Below are 20,909 nucleotides of genomic sequence, written 5' to 3' on the forward strand. Positions count from 1 at the left end.
AATTGTAGTGACAACACTAGATGTTTTAAAAATAGGATCCAGGTAAAAGCCAGGCTTTTGTCCACGAAGGTAGCAAATTGTCGGTGTGACTATCGCTGACGGCTTTTGGTAACACACGATATGGTTGTTGGTCATGTTGTTATCACCAAGGAAAGGTTATCGTGCTCTTAATTTCCACACAAACTGATATAGCTCCAAAGGTTTAACAATGAACACCAATGGACACTCATGTCAATTGGAAGGCCACGCGGAATCAATATCGGAGATGTTAAAGACAAATGCATCGGTCCTGCTGGGCGTTTGTTGCTTTATGTCTCAATGGACATTGCCTATAATTAAAAGATCCTTTTGCGGAATTTGTTGATTATTTGATCAACTGTATACAGTCTACGAACAATTGCATCCTTGGAAAAGCATCATTAGATAAACCCCATAATGATCCACGTAGAGAATCCCGGAGTTTGGCCTACCGGCTACAGTTTATTTTGACTTCGATGTTAACAGAGGTACCACCTCCTCATTTTAGCTCTTTACTGACAAATTGTTACGGGTATAGGCCATATGAGTGATATAGGCTATTTTAAAGACAATGACCACCTATACCTCTGGTAACATAACCCATGTGGTGAATCTCGTAGTTTGACCAGCCGGCAATATTTTATAACGACTTTGCGATATACCAGGATACCCTCCTTTCCTTTTGCTTACCAACTAGTACGGGCATAAGGGACTTCGAGTAAAAATTTTAAAACAAAAACAATTTTTCCAGTTTTCAGCGACTTTCTATTCAAAATCAGCGGTTTAAAAAAAAAAAAAACCTGAAGACTATGCATTTTTAATATTTCATCTCGATGATACATATGATTGAAACGTTTCCTGAAAAAATAGGGACTTTGAGTAAAAATTAAAAAAATAATCTATTTTTCCAGTTTTAGCGATTTTTACATAAAAATCCCCATTTTACCCCCAAAACACAAATTTCCCGTGGTCTGTGAAACGCCGATTTTTAATATGTCACTAACAGGTATCCAATGAAACAAAATTGATATAAATTATTTCTGTTGCAATTATTTTGAGGTTGAGCCATTTTTCACCTCAGATTCCCTGGACTATAAACCATTTTAAAGGCAATGCCCACCTCTACCTCTATCTCTGGTATCATGGTAAAAGTGGATCATCTTTTATTGTTGGCCATCCGACAATAGTTTAATTCGACTTTGTTATATACCAGGGTACCCTCCTTACCCTTTGCTGACTAACTCGTACAGATCAATGGAATAAGAAGTATGGTCATTTCAGATGCAATGCCCACCACTAACTTTGTTATAATGGCCCATGTGGAGAATTTCTTTGTTTGGCCAGCCGGCAATAATTCATTTCGATTTCGTTGTAAACAGAGGTACCACCTCCCCCTTTTAACACTTTGCTGAAGCACTGGTACGGGTCTACGGCATAAGTGGCGATTTTTGCGGCTATGGCCACTTCTACCTCTGTTATCATGGCCCATGTTGAGAATCTCTTCGTTTAGCCAGCCAGCAATAGTTTATTTCGACTTTGTGATATACTAAGGTACCCCTATCCTTTGCTGATTAACTCGAACGGGTCTGGGACATACGTGTTATGGCTATGTTAGAGGTAATGCCTACCTCATCCTCTGATATAAAAGCCCGCGTATAGAATCTCTTAGTTAGGCCAGTCGGCTTAATCTATATTTTCGTTGTAAAAAGAGGCATCGCATCCCCCTTTTAACCTTTTGCTGACAAACTCGTACGGATCTAGGGCGTTAGTGTTGTCAGTCATTTAAAAGGCAATGCACACATTTAACTTAGGATTAATGGCCCACTTGGAGAATCTCTTACTTTGGCAAGCCGGCAATAATTTATTTCGACTTCTTTGTAAACAGAGGTTCCATCTCCCTTTTAAACCATTTGATGATACCGCGTACTTGTCTAGGGAATAAGTGATTTATGCCATTTTAGAGGCAATGACCACCTCTACCTCTGGTAATATGGCCCACGCGGACTGAATCTCTTAGCCATCCGGCAATAGTTTAGTTCGACTTTGTTATATACTAGGGTACCAACATTACACTTTGCTGACTAACTCGTACGGGTCTAGGTCATACGTGCTCATGATCATTTTATAGAGGCAATCCCTTCCTCTACCTCTCATATTATGGCCCGCGTGGATAATATCTTAGTTTAGCCAGCAGGCAACAGTTTATTTCAACTTCGTTATATACCGGGGTAATTCATCCCCCTTTTAACTCATTGTTGACAATATCGTTCTGGTCTATAGCTTAAATGCTATGAGCCATTTTTAAGAGAATGACTACTTCAACATCTGGTATAAGGGCGCACCTAAAAATGTCTTAGTTTGGGCAGCCGTCACTATGTTTGGTGGACTGTGTGATATACTAGAGTATTCCCCTTACCCTCTTCTGACCAACTCGTACGGGTCGAGGACATAAGTGCCATGGGCCATGGACCATTTAAGAGGCACTGCCTACCTTACCTATACCTCTGGTGTAATGGCCAACGTGGAGAATCTCTTAGTTTGAAGAGCTGGCAATAATGAAGTTTATTTTTACTTCGTGATATACCGGCGAAACTCATGCACCTTTTAATTCTTTGCTGACAAACTCGTGTGGATCCAGGACATAAGTGCTATGAGCCATTTATAAGGGTTTGACTACCTCTACTTCTGGTATAATGGCCTACCTGGAGTATGTCTTAGTTAAGCCAGCTTTCAATAGTTGTTTTTTAGACTTAGGGATATACAAGAGTATTCCCCTTGCCCTCTGTTGACCAACACCTACGGGTCTAGTAAAAAAATCAACGGTACCAATTTTGTTGCACCAGATGCGCATTTCGACAAAACATGTCTCTTCAGTGATGCTCGTGGCCAAAATATTTGAAATCCAAAGCTTATATAAAAGATGAAGAGCTATAATCCTAAAGGTCCAAAAAGAATAGTCAAATTCTAGGATATTAGTGCTATGAGCTATTTTAGAGGAAATGTAATATATTGTAAAAAACATGAAATTTCATGTACAAATCAGTTATAAAGTGAGTATGGTCTGTATTTAACTCCTAAAGGACATTGTATTTTGAAATTCAAAATGAAACATGCCAAAAATATACACATTTTATATCGGACATAAAGCAAAATTATCGGACAAAAAGCAACGGACAAAAAGCAAAACGGACAAAAAGCAAAATTATCGGACAAAAAGCAAAACGGACAAAAAGCAACGGACAAAAAGCAAAAGTATCGGACAAAAAGCAAAATTATCGGACAAAAAGCAAAACGGACAAAAAGCAACGGACAAAAAGCAAAAGTTTCGGACAAAAAGCAAAATAATCGGACAAAAAGCAAAAGCGGACAAAAAGCAAATTGCGGACAAAAAGCACCGTATCAGGGCAATGTTAGCATACAGGGTTAAAAAATCAAATGTACGTGTTTGCTTCGTCTCGGGGCTTTACATAATTATAAAAAGATGACCATATATTATACAATCTCGATATATAGTTTCTGGATCAAGATTAAAGTGTCAAAATACTTTTTGACAACAATAGTTCATCAAGTTATTTTACTTATCTGGGGCATTAACTGCAAACTGAATTATACTGCTAAGTGATACTTAATTTAAGTTTAATCTGCCAACAAAGAAGTCAAAGGCATATAAAATGTTTATTTGTCCTATTTTATTTTGTTCTACCCCAAACGTCTTCTTGTATCAAAAGCTTCAAAATTGCAAGAAAATGGAGTGGTATAGAAGTACAAAAATAATTCGTTCAATGCTGTAAATAGTTATCAAAGGTATACCAGGATTATAATTTAGTGCGCCAGACGCGCGTTTCGTTTACATAAGACTCATCAGTGACGCTCATATCAAAATATTTATAAAGCCAACCAAGTACAAAGTTGAAGAGCATTGAGGATCCAAAATTCCAAAAAAGTTGTGCCAACATTAACTTCAGACATTGACAACATTAAAAGTATGTTCCTCTTAACAGAATTTCTACCAGAAACGTGCTTTTTGAACAAATATCGTACATACCCTTTATTCGGGAGCATCTTAGCTTAGCCTCGGGTTTTAGTGGGGATTGTGTTGCTCAGTCGTAAGTTTTCTATGTTGTGTTTTGTGTATTGTTGTTTGCAATGACATCGTCAGTTTTCTATGTTGTGTTTTGTGTATTGTTGTTTGCAATGACATCGTCAGTTTTCTGTGTTGTGTATTGTTGTTTACAATGACATCGTCAGTTTTCTATGTTGTGTTTTGTGTATTGTTGTTTGCAATGACATCGTCAGTTTTCTATGTTGTGTGTTGTGTATTGTTGTTTACAATGACATCGTCAGTTTTCTATGTTGTGTGTTGTGTATTGTTGTTTGCAATGACGTCGTCAGTTTTCTATGTTGTGTTTTGTGTATTGTTGTTTGCAATGACATCGTCAGTTTTCTATGTTGTGTTTTGTGTATTGTTGTTTGCAATGACATCGTCAGTTTTCTATGTTGTGTGTTGTGTATTGTTGGTTGCAATGACATCGTCAGTTTTCTATGTTGTGTGTTGTGTATTGTTGTTTGCAATGACATCGTCAGTTTTCTATGTTGTGTGTTGTGTATTATTGTTTACAATGACATCGTCAGTTTTCTATGTTGTGCTTTGTGTATTGTTGTTTGCAATGACATCGTCAGTTTTCTATGTTGTGTGTTGTGTATTGTTGTTTGCAATGACATCGTCAGTTTTCTATGTTGTGTGTTGTGTGTATTGTTGTTTGCAATGACATCGTCAGTTTTCTATGTTGTGTGTTGTGTATTGTTGTTTGCAATGACATCGTCAGTTTTCTATGTTGTGTGTTGTGTATTGTTGTTTGCAATGACATCGTCAGTTTTCTATGTTGTGTGTTGTGTGTTGTTGTTTGCAATGACATCGTCAGTTTTCTATGTTGTGTGTTGTGTATTGTTGTTTGCAATGACATCGTCAGTTTTCTATGTTGTGTGTTGTGTATTGTTGTTTGCAATGACATCGTCAGTTTTCTATGTTGTGTTTTGTGTATTGTTGTTTGCAATGACATCGTCAGTTTTCTATGTTGTGTTTTGTGTATTGTTGTTTGCAATGACATCGTCAGTTTTCTATGTTGTGTTTTGTGTATTGTTGTTTGCAATGACATCGTCAGTTTTCTATGTTGTGTTTTGTGTATTGTTGTTTGCAATGACATCGTCAGTTTTCTATGTTGTGTGTTGTGTATTGTTGTTTGCAATGACATCGTCAGTTTTCTATGTTGTGTGTTGTGTATTGTTGTTTGCAATGACATCGTCAGTTTTCTATGTTGTGTGTTGTGTATTGTTGTTTGCAATGACATCGTCAGTTTTCTATGTTGTGTGTTGTGTATTGTTGTTTGCAATGACATCGTCAGTTTTCTATGTTGTGTGTTGTGTATTGTTGTTTGCAATGACATCGTCAGTTTTCTATGTTGTGTTTTGTGTATTGTTGTTTACAATGACATCGTCAGTTTTCTATGTTGTGTGTTGTGTATTGTTGTTTGCAATGACATCGTCAGTTTTCTGCAATGACATCGTCAGTTTTCTATGTTGTGTGTTGTGTGTTGTTGTTTGCAATGACATCGTCAGTTTTCTATGTTGTGTTTTGTGTATTGTTGTTTGCAATGACATCGTCAGTTTTCTATGTTGTGTGTTGTGTGTTGTTGTTTGCAATGACATCGTCAGTTTTCTATGTTGTGTGTTGTGTGTTGTTGTTTGCAATGACATCGTCAGTTTTCTATGTTGTGTTTTGTGTATTGTTGTTTGCAATGACATCGTCAGTTTTCTATGCTGTGTTTTGTGTATTGTTGTTTGCAATGACATCGTCAGTTTTCTATGTTGTGTGTTGTGTGTTGTTTTTTGCAATGACATCGTCAGTTTTCTATGTTGTGTGTTGTGTATTGTTGTTTGCAATGACATCGTCAGTTTTCTATGTTGTGTTTTGTGTATTGTTGTTTGCAATGACATCGTCAGTTTTCTATGCTGTGTTTTGTGTATTGTTGTTTGCAATGACATCGTCAGTTTTCTATGTTGTGTTTTGTGTATTGTTGTTTACAATGACATCGTCAGTTTTCTATGTTGTGTTTTGTGTATTGTTGTTTGCAATGACATCGTCAGTTTTCTATGTTGTGTGTTGTTATTGTTGTTTGCAATGACATCGTCAGTTTTCTATGTTGTGTGTTGTGTATTGTTGTTTGCAATGACATCGTCAGTTTTCTATGTTGTGTTTTGTGTATTGTTGTTTGCAATGACATCGTCAGTTTTCTATGTTGTGTTTTGTGTATTGTTGTTTGCAATGACATCGTCAGTTTTCTATGTTGTGTTTTGTGTATTGTTGTTTGCAATGACATCGTCAGTTTTCTATGTTGTGTTTTGTGTATTGTTGTTTGCAATGACATCGTCAGTTTGTTCGAGTGATGAGTTTGAATATTCTTTTGATATCTTTCGACTTACTTCTATTTTTTTCAGGTACCAAGTTATGTACTATTTCTTCCAGAAGAGATATAATATTCCAGAATATTTGTCCATTTGGACGTCAAACTATATAAGAACTTCTTTTTCATGACAGCTGTACCGGAATATCAAATTTACGGATCTAACATTGTTAGGTTGATGTTTAGACGAGTTGTATATTTCGACCTGTTAGTCAAATGCGTTTTGTTTAAATATACCTTTTCACTTTTTTTTTGTCTTTTGGAAAATGTTGTTTGTGCTGTTTATAGAACCTTCTACAACGAAATTTGTTTTACATGCACACGTATAAAAATTGCGGTTTTTATTCAACGCAATCATAGGTTTGAACGTAGTTTTCAATTTAGACTCGCTTATATTTTTTCGTTTGGGCTTGTATCATATTTTCCCTTCGTTTTATATGATCCGTTCATCCTATATTGACTCTTAAAATTCAAGAGTCAGGATCTAAAAATGAGGGTACTTTCTCTAAAAATGGGGGTACTTTCTCTAAAAATGAGGGTACTTTTTATATGGCCTTCCAAATACCGTTTCGATCCCTGACATCACTGAAGAGACATTCATTGTCGAAATCCGGATCTGGTGAACTAAAAAATATTGACACCGTATGTTTGTGGCATAACATCGTGGCCACAAGTTAAAACTTGTTTTCTGTTATGTATTAAATTTATATTAAGATCTATTTTGTTACATCTGGTGATCAATTTTATTTGGCAATCGCCAATGGCAGTCAGCAGGGTTATAAAACATCAGTTGTTCGACCTGTTAGTCAAATGCGTTTTGTTTAAATATACTTTTTCACTTTTTTGGTCTTTTGAAAAATGTTGTTTGTGCTGTTTTAGAACCTTCTACTAGTTCTTACTGGACATGTCTATGTATAGAATACGTACACCTCTCATTGTCAATCTAAAACATGGGGTTCTGTTGGACAAAAGAAATCTTGGTGATCGTATTTCTTTACTTTAGCCTTTATTGGTTTTATTTGTGGCCATGTTATTCCTCCCCGGGGATCTAAACATAATTGATCATTATTGAACATGAAAAGCTCCGAACGGAGATTTCTCATGGTCCTAAGTTTAGAGAACCCAAACACATTAATTTGAACCATAACTTCAAAATAGTTATGGATTCCATTGAGGAGTGCACCAGATGATGGGCTAAACGAAAAGTTGAACTGCACACTTTGTCAGAAAGGGTCAAAACAATCAGATAAAACTTCGCATTCATAAGTGAAAAACTGTGTGAATGATCGACCAAAGTTCATTTTCAGAGACAAAGAGGCTTTGAAATGTCTATCATCTCTTCAAGAAATGTATGTTCTTGTTTCTGCGAACAAAGCTGCAAACAGTATTGTTTGTGTATGTAAATCGTACTACAACGAGTGTCTTGTAAAAGCATTAGGAATAAATGAGCACACAGCTAGGGAATCCCACACACAAAGACATATCATTTAACAAGGATGAGATTTGGGCGAATCATAAGTCCTTCATGACTTGAATGAACAAGGCACTGAACAACAAATCGGAGAACTTACCTTTTTTTGTATTGGATACCTAAGCTTCACAAAACTTCGTACAAACAATGGTACATTGCCGGCTCATCTGCATGTTCGACTGGAGAATTTTCCATTAGATTGACCAAAATACTGTTCGCAGTGAAAGTAATAAAATTAACGGTACCCATTTCTTGCACCAGATGCGCATTTCGACAATACATGTCTCTCCAGTGATGTTCGTGGCCAAAATATTTGAAATCCAAAGCTTATATAAAAGATGAAGAGCTACAACCCAAAAGGTTCAAAAAGCATAGCCAAATCCGCGAAAGGAATCAGAGCTTTGCATGAGGCAGGGCCGTAACTACCTATGAGGCAGGGGAGGCAACTGCCTCCCCTAAATTTTCTACACCAATTTTTTTTTATGAGGTAATAAAATGAAATTTGGACAAGATGTACACAAAGATCTTGAATTTGTATTATAAACAACACAAGTTTACAGTTTTAACAGTTATCATTATACGTGATATATCTGTCATTTGCCGGATTTTTTTTTATCGAAAGTGAACCATTTCTGAGTCAGTATTTGTTTTAGGTTTTTTTTCGTGTGGCCATCCATCTGTTATAAATGAAGTATTTCCTATGTCGTACGAGAACGCTTATGAAACTTTGCTTTAAACAATTTGAAATAAATCTTAATTAATCACATTTATTTAGGGGTGCAATTAAACAGAGAACGTTCCCATGGGTATTGTGAATCTTTTATGATATCGGGTATTTGTTACCAACTGAATCAGCTGTTGGATATTTTTTTAACTTGTCTAGTCAGACAGTACTTCTCCCAATCATACGAGAACATTATGGTCATAAAATATTCAACACTCCCGCCGCAGTCGTTGTAGTTCTATACATGTCTGTTTCAGCTTTCAACAATATTGAAATTCAAGGTCCTCGATAAAAAAAAACATATCTTGCATTCTATTATCTTGCTGTCAGTCACTAGTAGGTCTTGTGTGGACAAAATGCACTTCTGGTGAGTTCAAACTTTAATCTTGTTGCCTTTTGTTAGCTGTTGTTCGTGTGATTCTTTGTCAATTGTGTTCTCCGATTTATTTATATTGTAGTCATGTGGTGTTGTGTTGTCATTTTGATGTTATATTTCACATGGCCATAAAAGTTCGAGGTTTGGCATGCCATAAAACCAGGGTCAACCCACCATTTTTTCCTTTATAAATGCCCTGTACCAAGTCAGGAATATGGCCATTGTTATATTATAGTTCGTTTCTGTGTGTATTACATTTTAACGTTGTGACGTTTGTTTTCTCTTATTTTTTTTTTTAGTGTAAATTGACATTGCGATAAGACGTGTCACGGTACTTGTCTATCCCAAATTCATGTATTTGGTTTTGATGTTATATTTGTTATTCTCGTGGGATTTTGTCTGATGCTCGGTCAGTTTCTTTGTGTGTTACATTTTAGTGTTATGTAGTTGTTCTCATCTTATATTTAATGCGTTTCCCTCGGTTTTAGTTTGTTACCCCGATTTTGTTTTTGTCCATAGATTTATGAGTTAAGAACAGCGGTATACTACTGTTGCCTTTATTTAAATTTTTTTTAACTTACCAGTTTGATTTCTAACATAAATATCTTTAAATACAGATAATATATGTTTGCAAAACAAATTGCTTCCAGGTTCAAGCATTACTGTTGAGTCCTAAAGTAAGGAAATCGAAGGAAAACGGGCAATTTTTAGCTATTTTATTGAGAGAAAAAAAATCACAATATATATTAATTTAAATGTTAATAATTATAGTTCAAAGTACGGTCTTCTTTGCTCACCCCGAACAGCAGTCTCAGTTTGTTTTTGCATAAAATTGCTTCAAGGTTCAAGCAATATTGATGAATTTTTAAGTAAGGAAATCGAATGAAAACGGGTTATTTTTAGCCATTTTACTGAGGAAAAAAATCGGCGGGGGCTGTGCCCCCCAACCCCCGCTCTCTATGGGGCCTCAATCGGCGGCCCCAAACCCCTGTCTCCTCTGAATTCGAACCCTAGTTACGGCCCTGTGAGGGAGGTACATTCCTTAATTTATAATAATTTCTAATATTTTGTAACATCAAATTCTAATAACAAAAAATCCGTATAGGGTCTTTAGAAATACTGTGAAAAACTGATTACTCGCGTAGTGGTATTCACCATATGAGAGTAAAAAAAATATAAAGAACTTCTAGATAATTTTGAATCTCGATCTTTTTCTGAAATTGGTTCTATCAAACCTTTGATTTTTCAACCCTGTTTATCACCATTCCCCATGTGAAATTGAACAATCGTCTAAAAGAAATAATCCAAAATGCTTTTAACATAAAAACGGGCATATTTTTTTAATAGTGAACTAAACGGTAAAACATCTTTCACAGAGGAACAAGTGATCAGTATACTGGAGGTTCTTATTGACAACATATATTTTGTTAAATTTGGAGGTAGTCTTTTTCAACAAATTTTATACCTCCCATTATTGTGATATTGTAAAGCATTTTTGTATTCTTGACTATCATTTTTGCTAATGCGCTTTGTCTATGTGCCTTTTTATGTTTCTATGATACATATATGACGTGGCTCTGTACTTATACATCCAGTCATTGTGTTATTGTACTATGGTAAATTTGTGTATTTTCGTTTTAATATTTGTTAATATTCTTGCTCTATATACCATTGTGTGCCTCCTTGGTACAATGTTTATATCGTCGTTTGTTTTTGTTGCATTTCAGTGTTTCTGTTGTTTCTTTGTTTTCCTCTTATAGTTGGTTTGTTTACCTGGGTTATAGTTTGTAACGGATTTATGATTTTTGAACAGCGGTTTACTACTGTTGCCTTTATTTTAGATATTTGTTAGTTTTAAAAGTAATTAAGATTATAACCCAATGTTGACTCCTATTTGTGACATTTTTACTTATCATGTCTGTATGTTTTGTTTACACACAGAAAATCAATAGTACATGTACCATTTCTACGATTAGAGTCTCCTGGGTAAACTATTTGTGTGTGTGGGGTGTTTTTTTTGGGGGGGGAGTGAAGATTTTTTTAAAGCTTTCTGTAGTTTTTTCGCTCAGGTTCAAGTTTCTACAAATAAAAAATATGTGCACTTCAAATGTATCCCCTCTTAAAAGGGATACCAAATGAGTGGATCGTTCGGGTTGTTGTTGGGGGTGGGGGTGGGGGCCATTTTGATTGAAAAATAAATATCACAAATGACAGGTACAGTAAAGCTTGTTATCTTGAATCGTTTTATTTACATTTAAATTGTTGATAATACCAAAGGATTCAAAATAAATTTCGACTATTTTAGGTATGAAATCCTTCAAAGTGGAGACATACAGAAAATTATCAGAAAACGCAATTCCTCTGATGATGATATTAAATACTACGCTTGTCTGGAGGATATGTATAACATTGTTTACAAAATCGACATTGCAACAGGGCATGGCGGGCATGATAAGATGGTCAAGGAAGCAAATAGAAAATATGCCAATGTTTCAACAGAGGCTGTGGAACTTTTGAAGGAGTTGTGTGAAGAGTGTCAATTAAACCTATAGTTAGCAAATAATTCAATTCACGTGGACAAATGGATTTAGTTGACATACAATTATTAAGTTTTGATGATTTTAAGTACACGATGCTTTACCAAGATCATATGACAAAATGTGTGGTTCTCCGGCCTCTGAAATCAAAACGGGCAGCAGAGGCTGCAATGCAGATTCTTGATATATTTCTTCTTTTTGGTGCCCCCAACATTTTACAAATTGACAATGGTGCTGAATTTACTGCGAGTATTATTTCTCAATTAAAAGATTTATGGCCAGAGTGCAAAATCGTCCATGGGAAGCCAAGACACCATCAAAGTCAATGAAGTGTCGAACGTGCAAATGCTGATATCAAAGATATGACCATTACATGGATGCGAGATAATGGTGTTAAAGATTGGCCTGTTGGGATTAAATTTGTCCAATTTCAAAAAAATCAAAGCTACCACTCTGGCATTAAACGCACAACATATAAAGCAATGTTTGGAGTAGAGGCAAAGGTTGGCCTAACAACATTCCTCCTTGCCAGATGAAATAATTTCGCTCTTAAATACAGAGGATGATCTGAAAGGTATTACCAACACAGGATTTCGTGATAACGAAGAAGGCATCGAAATCAATAATATAAATATTCTAATTGATAGCGACGACATCACATGTATTGTTTGTCAAAAGCCAGCGTAAAATGCACATTCATGTTCAAATTGTAAATCAACAGTGCATATTTGTGGTAAAGCAAATGGCGAAGAAGGTTATGGGACATCTGTTTTGTGCTTTTTGTGTTCAAATGTCATGAACAAGAAATACAAACCGAAAGAAATAATGCAACTATGTGTACAGAAAAACAATCCCACGTGTTGACACACAAAAAAATCATTATGGCCATTGTTCATCAAAAAACTGAAAAGGGATATCGCTTGGTCACAAAACATGGTATCCTGCTATGATCATATACAAGAACCCAGTTTGATGTTGCTGATTCCCTTTTTTTTGGTACCTTCAGATGTGTGTACTGAAAATTTTATTTCTGACGTGCAGTAAAATCCGATTCAATATGTGAAGGACAGGGTTTTTTAAAATGTGGATGTTGCGATAAAAAATAATGTGAAACGAACAGATGTACATGTATCAAAGCAGGACAAAAGTGCAATAGTCGGTGCCATCCAAATTTAGTTTGTAAAAATAAATGATTGTTTTTAAATATTGTGCTTGACATTTTAAAATATTGTTTATAGTGCCTAACATTTTTATTATAGGGTTATTGCATGAATATTGGGGAATATTGTCCCGAGTAGAATTTTATATTGCACGAGCTTGCGAGTGCAATATATGTTCTACGAGGGACAATATTCCCCAATATTCATGCAATAACCCTTTTATTGTATGGCAATATAATATGTGAAAGTAAAAATTGGTTTTAAACTAAGATTTAAACGTTGATGACGTCATGAATTTTGAAGATGTATTGACTAGTGCAATATTGGAATTTATTGCACGCTAACTTTTGGTTACTTTCAGTGGGAAATATTATATTGCTATACAATAAATTAATATATTGTGTTGATCATTTTATTACATTGTGCTTGACATTTTATTACACTGTGCCTAACATTTTAATATTATCAGGTTATCATCTTTTAACAGATTGTGCTAAACATTTTACAATATATGTGAATAATAATGTTTTAATATGATTCTATAGAATAAATTATTTAATTTTATTTATTTTCTTTAAAATTTAAACTAATTCTTTATTTCAGTTATTGGGGATTCATTTATTTTTGTGGGTATCACTTTTCGTGGATTGCTGAAAACTTGCATATTCGTGTATATTTGATTTCGTGGTTTAGCCAATCTCCGTATACAAAGCCTATTGAAAATATGACATTCGATGAACATTTGAATTCGTGGTTCACCTGTTCCCATGAAACCCACGAAAATTGGTATACAACGAATAATAATGAATCCACAGTATTATGCATAATCCCTGACGTTTTTTCTAGTGATTTTACATAATCCCTGAAATTTTCAGTGATTATATATAATCTGATGACAGTCTACTATACAGGGAAATTAGTAACACCAAAGATACAGAACAACTTCAGAAAGACCTTGAAGCATTAGAAAATTGGGAAAAAAACATGGATGATGAGATTCAATCCAACAAAATGCAATATTATCTGCATACCAACAAAGAAAAAAGAACCTATACAATACCCATATACTCTACATGGACACATACTCGAACCAGTAGATAGTGCCAAGTACTTGGGAGTTTCAATATCAAACAACCTCTCATGGAACAAACATATCCAGAGTGTTACAACAAAGGGTAACCGAACACTTGGCTTTGTCAAACGAAACCTTAAAGAATGTACCAGGAAAGTAAAGGCTGCTGGCTATACAACACTCGTGCGACCTGTCATAGAGTATGCTTCTACTATATGGGACCCAACCAACCAAGCAAGCATCAACACACTAGAACTTATACAGAGGAGAGCTGCTAGATTTGTCTATAATGACTACACATCACGCACACCAGGGTGCGTCACTACAATGTTAGAAGATCTTAAATGGGACACATTACAGACAAGACGCCGTGACAACAGGCTATGCATGCTCTATCGTATCCAGAATGAGCTGATAGACTGAGCTGATAGGTGGCGACAGTAGAACTCGTGGAGGACACAAGTTTTACCAACAGAGGGTCACCCGTGATGTCTACAGGAACTCTTTCTTTCCAAGAACAATCATGGAATGGAATACATTACCTGCCAGGGTTGCTGAAGCGGGATCAGTTGAATATTTTCGCTCAGGGCTACAGACAACACATTAATACCAGACTGGACGATTGTACATAATTTTAACCGTAACAACCTGATTTTATTGTAAATACTGTATATAGCCTTAGGAGACTAGATATGTGATGTCACCATGCGTAGTCCCGCAGAGTTTAAACGTTTCATTAAACAGTTAAAGGAACCCAACTCTTATATGGAAGAAGAAGAAGAATCCCTAAACTAACCAGTGATTCTACATAATCCCTGAAAATTTCAGGGATTCTTCATAATCACTGATTATACAAATTCACTGTAACATATATACATAATTTGGTCTCTGGATGATAGTTGTCTTATTGGCAATACGAAATCTCATAATTTTTATAAAATGCACAATGAACCTACATTTCGGTCATTTGATTTAAATAAAATTGAGAAAGGAAATGGGGAATGTGTCAAAGCGACAACAACTCAACCATAAAGCAGACAACAGACGAAGGCCACCAATGGGTCTTTAATGTAGCGAGAAACTCCCGCAACCGGAGGCGTCCTTCAGCTGGCCCCTTAAAAAATATGTATACTAGTTCAGTGATAATGGACGTCATACTAAACTCCGAATTATACACGACAAACTAAAATGAAAAATCATACAAGACTTACAAAGGCCAGAGGCTCCCCACTTGGAACAGGCGCAAAATTGCGACTAGAACATATCCAACTGAAGTCATGATGTCTTTATTTTTTGAAAAAAAAATGTAGAATACAACAACAACACATACTAATTTATTAGAGTCTCACCTCTTTAAAACATTTGATATAAAACACAATATAATATTAACAGATCAATTTATAAAAGAGCCACTCTAAAAAGAGTTACGAGAGACTGTAAAAACACAGATTAAAATACATTTCTATAACAATCTAAAACATATATCAATATATCTTAGCATAAAACACCATACTATTAAAAACAATTATACAAAAGAAAACAAACAACATTATATACACTTATTACGAGTATAACATACACTTTCTCCTAAAAAGTACTTCATGGCAGATTTTGGCTGTAAAATAACAAATTCTATCATCATGAAACATAAATAAAAACTTTTTTCTTTATTGCCTAAATTACTAAAACTACTTTCTATATTACATACACTGTTAAAAAATATCGTTCGCAAATCTGCATGTTCTGAGCATTCTAAAAATACAATTGAAAATATGAAAATGTTGCACATGAAGTTCAGCTGTACCACATCTTCGAAATAAAAAAAAAATTTGAGCAGTTTCACATGCAGTTCTAAGTTATTGTTTGAACAGTTGTTCCTTGAGTGCGATGTCTACGTTCATTCTTTTTCTTATGCAGTCTGTAACTAAATAACGTGGAATACGCGTGTAAAGGATTGATTTTTAAAAACATTTTTCATTCAATACCCTCACTCTGGAATTAAAGGTATCTCATTTTATCCAGTTCTATTTTTCGGTCTTGTTAAAAGAAATTGGAAATGCATACCGCCTCAATGGAAGCTACGCCACTGGTTCGGCAATATTTTACCCCCTACACTGCATGATAAATGAACATGGTGATAACTTACAACTTGGCATTGTATGTGACTGTCATATTTTTCTGTTTGTCTTATTTTTTATTCCTCTTTTCCTTTTCTTTTTTGCCATGGCGCTGTCTCGTTTCGATCTATGAGTTTGACCTTCCCTCTGGTATCTTTCGGCCCATTTTCATACAAGTGAGAGGTTTAGCTAGCTTATAAAACCATGTTTAGTCCACCATTTTCTGATCTTGTCTACATACTAAAATGCCTGTACCGAGTCTAGAATATGACATACTCAGTTGTTATCCATTCGTTTGATGGGTTTGAGCTTTCGATTTTGCCCTTTTTATTAGGGACTTTCCGTTTTGAATTTTCCTCGGAGTTCAGTACTTTTGTGTTTATATTTTTTTTTACAAATCGGGGTTCTCAAATACTTTTAAAATTATACAATAATGTATGTCAACGATCCAAGAGTAATTGCAGGGTTCATCGACATGCTGTTAAATACAATCAAAACATGCCAGAAATTCTCACTTCTTTTGTCACAAATATGAGATGAAAATTAAATTGGATTTCACACGATAATTTAACAACAATGCAAATTTTCATGTGTTTGAACCCTGGTAAAATTAAGTTAAATTCTGGAACTATCTATTTTCTTTTTTAACCTCTTAAAACATGTATAAAAAGAGGTCGTGAATTGAAGTAAGCTCATTCATAGAACTCTCGAAAATGGATGCATTGATATTTATCAGTATTCTCATTTGTGCGATATTTCCATGTGCATCTTCATCATGGATGAATACAACCAACACAGATGATCAAGTACAAGCAGATAGTAAATATCATTTACATATGAGCCATCCCGACATCATTGTGCTTTATACAAATGTACGATCTCAAACCATGTTGATGAATTACACTTTACTATGTGAGGAACAACGTACAGTTATATTGAAAGCTCTTGCTAACGACAAGACTATGGTTGATGTGAGTTTAAAAGATGAAATTATTCAATGTGGTAACAAAAGCTCGGAAATTAAAACGAGAAACAATTCCGTTTCTAATGAATTCAGCTTTTATGATCATGGATCAATAACACTCCGTATGTCTGGTAAGAGATTTGGAAGGACGTATATTACTTTCAACTTGTATAATTCATCATCAACGGATAAGATTCTTGTCGGAAAGCAGAAAATTCCCTTGATTGTTCTCCGTAAAGACGAACCAGCGTCAGAGATCTTCAAGTACATGATGTATATTGTGACGGTTATTGTAAACTTTGGGTTTGGTTGTAAAACTGATTTGAAGGTAGTTAAAGAAACGTACAGAAAGCCTGTTGCACCAGCCATTGGAATTGGTTGCCAGCTTTTACTTATGCCAATGGTAATATAACATTTATGAAAATAAAGGCCAAAATAATATAAGACATGTATTCATATGTTAAAAAGAAGAAATTCCGCACCATGTTTTGAAAACCACATTTGAAATACCGGTACTAGTATTTTAAATATTAAAAGGCAAATAGAAAATATATTAAAATCACAACGATCAACAATGTAACATTATATTTCCCTTGGCAATTATTGTATATAATGTGATCATTTTATTGGTGTTAAAATGTCTTTCTTAATATGCTTTAAAATTCTTCATCAAAATGCAGATGTATCGATCTCTCTTGGTTTTTAATAGTATTTGATAATTATGAAACACATAAACAATTGCAGTGTTTCGTAAACGTTTTCAGTTCAGGGTAAAACACTTTGATTGGACATTAATTCTGTGGAATCGTTTGAGATCTTCAATAACATTTACGTATTTTTTTTTCAGATTGGTTACGGTATCGCTAAGTTAGTTACACCAGGAGACCCGTACATATCACTTGGTATATTTATAGTATCCTGCTGCCCGGGAGGGGGTCAAAGTAACATCTTTACCTACCTCCTTGGAGGAGATATATCACTGTCGGTTTCTTTGACTGCAGTCAGTATGATGCTTTCTTTTGGTATGTATATTCTGCATTATAATATAAAATTGAGAATGTAAATTGGGAATGTGTCAAAAAGACAACAACAGACCATAGAAAAAAACAACAACAGAAGGTCACCAACAGGTCTACAATGTAGCGAGAAATTCCCGCACCCGGAGGCGTCCTTCAGCTGGCCCCTAAACAGTGATAATGAACGTCATACTAAACTCCAAATTGTAGACAAGAAACTAGAATAAAAATTAATAAAAGACCAACAAAGGCCAGAGGCTCCTGACTTGGGACAGGCGTAAAAATGCGGCGGGCTAAACATGTTTACATAGTAAGTATCTGATTTCATTTTATCCCTGGCGATAGGACTAAGGTCGGTATCTACTGGATTAATGTTTGAAAACATATGTCAGTACACATCAAACAGCTATAACAAAACAAGAAGGTATGGTATAATTGCCGGCAGTAAATAAAATATACACGTAGACCAAAGACAAAAATGTGAAATTATTATATTGGTCACTCTGCAGCCATCGACAATGAGCGAGCCGAAAAAAAAAAATAATATATACCATTCGCTTTGTGGTGATAAATGGTATGACAATCATATTCTTACTGTATTCAACATCTCACGAAATTTACCTGAACAATATATAGAAAGGACAGTATTCATAACTCTGGCACTATGGTGAATATATATGTTTGAAGGAGCAGGTGCCAACATTGGATGCGTTCAATATCGTAGTGGCTACGTATAGTACTACGTAGATATTTGTCTACTGAACGAGTAACTAGCCTAGCTGTTATCAATGTCTATGTAGCAGCTAGGCTAGCTACATGTTCAATAGTCATAAATCTACGTAGCCCTATGTAGCCACTACGACATTGAACGCTACCATGGAGTTTTAATTGTTGTTTACAGAGTTTTCACAACCTCATTCAAATACATAAAAAAACTATAAAATAAATTCACTTTATCCGATTTCATTTTGGGTTTTATCATTTCAGGAACAATGCCTCTATGGTAATTTACATTGGGCCGGGAAATTTCTACAAACGCCGAAACAGAAATGCCATATCTAGAAGTTGTAACAACATTAATATTCATCCTAATCCCGCTCTTGATCGGAGTATTCGTTCAGTACAAACTAACACGAATTCACAATTTCATGTTGAAAATTCTTTTACCAATCACGATTGTCGCAGTTATTCTACTTCTTGTCACAGGAATCTACTCTAATTGGTACATTTTTGAAATGTTCAACGCTAAAACATTCCTTCCTGCGAGCCTATTACCATTAAGTGGAAATATTATTGCTGGTTTGATTGCCTTGGTTGCTAGGATGCCCTGGACACGTGTGAAAACTATCGCAATTGAAACAGGTTTGCAAAATACCGGAATTGCAATTTTGGTAATCATGTTTGCTTTTCCGCAACCGGAGGGTCTTATTGCCGTTGTTGTACCAATTGCTACTAGTATCATGACGCAACTTCCGCTTATTGCTGTAACGATTCCATACTTAATATACACAAGGTGTTATTGGAAACGAGATGAACCCGAGTCTGCTAAAGAAGAAGTAGTTAAAAACAATTCAAAGTAATAAGTCTGTGGAATTGAAGAGCTTTTCTATGAAGTATAAAACTAGTAAATATGCTGACCCTCGGTTGCTTAGACTTTCTATGAAGTATAGAACTAGTAAATATGCTGACCTTCGGTTGCTTAGACTTTTATTATTATTAGGGATTTTTGTGTGTTATTTTATGGAATGTTTGTCTTTTCGTAGTTTTACTCTGATAACCATGGGGATCGGTTTATCGTCGACTTATGACTTTTGAGAGTCACTATGGTATGTGATTGTCTTTTTTTCGCCTTATAAAACAATACAATTATTATTATTGTTCGTGTTTTAAACAAATCTTTAGTATAATATCTCATTGATTCATAATTATACTTTCTTCAAAGTTTTCTTTTCTTTTTTTTTACCGTTTATCATATAAATTAAGGTGTAGCATGTACCACTATAGTTAATAAACAAAAATTAAAATCACTTTGTATAATATTGTTACTGCCTTCAAAATTTATTTATAATTTTCGCTAATGTACGTCGGTGCGTGAAACGAGATTATATTCAAAGCGAGATAACTCTAGCGTTAGAATATGTAAGATACTTAATCATTTTAAAGCCAGTGATAAGTCCGTTTGATATAAAGTCGATATATGAACGTTTACTTTTCTACATTGGCTAGAGGTATAGGGGGAGGGTTGAGATCTCACAAACATGTTTAACCCCGCACCATTTTTGCGCCTGTCCGAAGTCAGGAGCCTCTGGCCTTTGTTAGTCTTGTATTATTTTAATTTTAGTTTCTTGTGTACAATTTGGAAATTAGTATGGCGTTTATTATCACTGAACTAGTATATATTTGTTTAGGGACCAGCTGAAGGACGCCTCCGGGTGCGGGAATTTATCGCTACATTGAAGACCTGTTGGTGAACTTCTGCTGTTGTTTTTTTCTACAGTCTGGTTGTTGTCTCTTTGACACATTCCCCATCTCCATTCTCAATTTTATATTCCAAAAAAAACAACGCGAGTCTTAGCTTGTTGACCGCTTTAACCGACTTACTAAGTGCAAGCATATCCTCCGTTGCATTCGATATTTATAAGCCAGGGCTGCATTATAGTTATGATAAAAGTCTGGAAAAGACCATGAAGCAATTGTATAAATATATATGTAATTCGTTTGTGACAAACTCACCTTATAATCGATTGCTACATATTCGCAGATTGGGATTGATTATTACCGTTTCAGTCATTCATATATTAAATATTGTTGGGGGGGGGGGATACATACTTATCAACTGTTTAAAGATATTTCTGAAACACAGATGTATTTGAGGAAAAACATTTCAATACGATCCAGATGCATTTGCTAAATTTAGGTGTGTAGTTGCCCCCTTGCGAATAGAAACAGGTCGATATGAAAATAAAACTGTAAATAAAGGAGTTTGCTTTGTG

General features: G+C 35.1%; 2 protein-coding genes across 2 annotated transcripts; both read left to right on the plus strand.

The window, feature by feature from the left end:
• The first annotated feature begins 16,562 nt into the window (after positions 1-16,562).
• LOC134723754 (sodium/bile acid cotransporter 5-like) lies at positions 16,563-19,137 on the plus strand. The gene is made up of 3 exons (XM_063587301.1): positions 16,563-17,303; positions 17,748-17,922; positions 18,904-19,137. Exons 1-3 carry the CDS (start codon positions 16,650-16,652, stop codon positions 18,921-18,923), a joined length of 849 nt encoding a protein of 282 aa, XP_063443371.1. The 5' UTR covers positions 16,563-16,649; the 3' UTR covers positions 18,924-19,137.
• On the plus strand, positions 18,933-19,955 carry LOC134723018 (ileal sodium/bile acid cotransporter-like; the record flags this gene model as incomplete). The annotated part of the gene is made up of 1 exon (XM_063586648.1): positions 18,933-19,955. A coding segment is annotated over one exon (564 nt), but the record flags the coding sequence as incomplete, so codon positions are not given.
• Positions 19,956-20,909: the final 954 nt, after the last annotated feature.

This window comes from Mytilus trossulus, chromosome 6 (genome assembly GCF_036588685.1).
Source record: "Mytilus trossulus isolate FHL-02 chromosome 6, PNRI_Mtr1.1.1.hap1, whole genome shotgun sequence".
Lineage (NCBI taxonomy): Eukaryota > Metazoa > Mollusca > Bivalvia > Mytilida > Mytilidae > Mytilus > Mytilus trossulus.

Coding starts and splice junctions, on each gene's coding strand:
- LOC134723754 (XM_063587301.1), top strand. CDS start 16,650: ATGGATGCATTGATATTTATCAGTATTCTCATTTGTGCGATATTTCCA. Junction 17,304..17,747: donor AGCTTTTACTTATGCCAATG/GTAATATAACAT, acceptor TTTTTTTTTCAG/ATTGGTTACGGTATCGCTAA. Junction 17,923..18,903: donor CAGTATGATGCTTTCTTTTG/GTATGTATATTC, acceptor TTATCATTTCAG/GAACAATGCCTCTATGGTAA.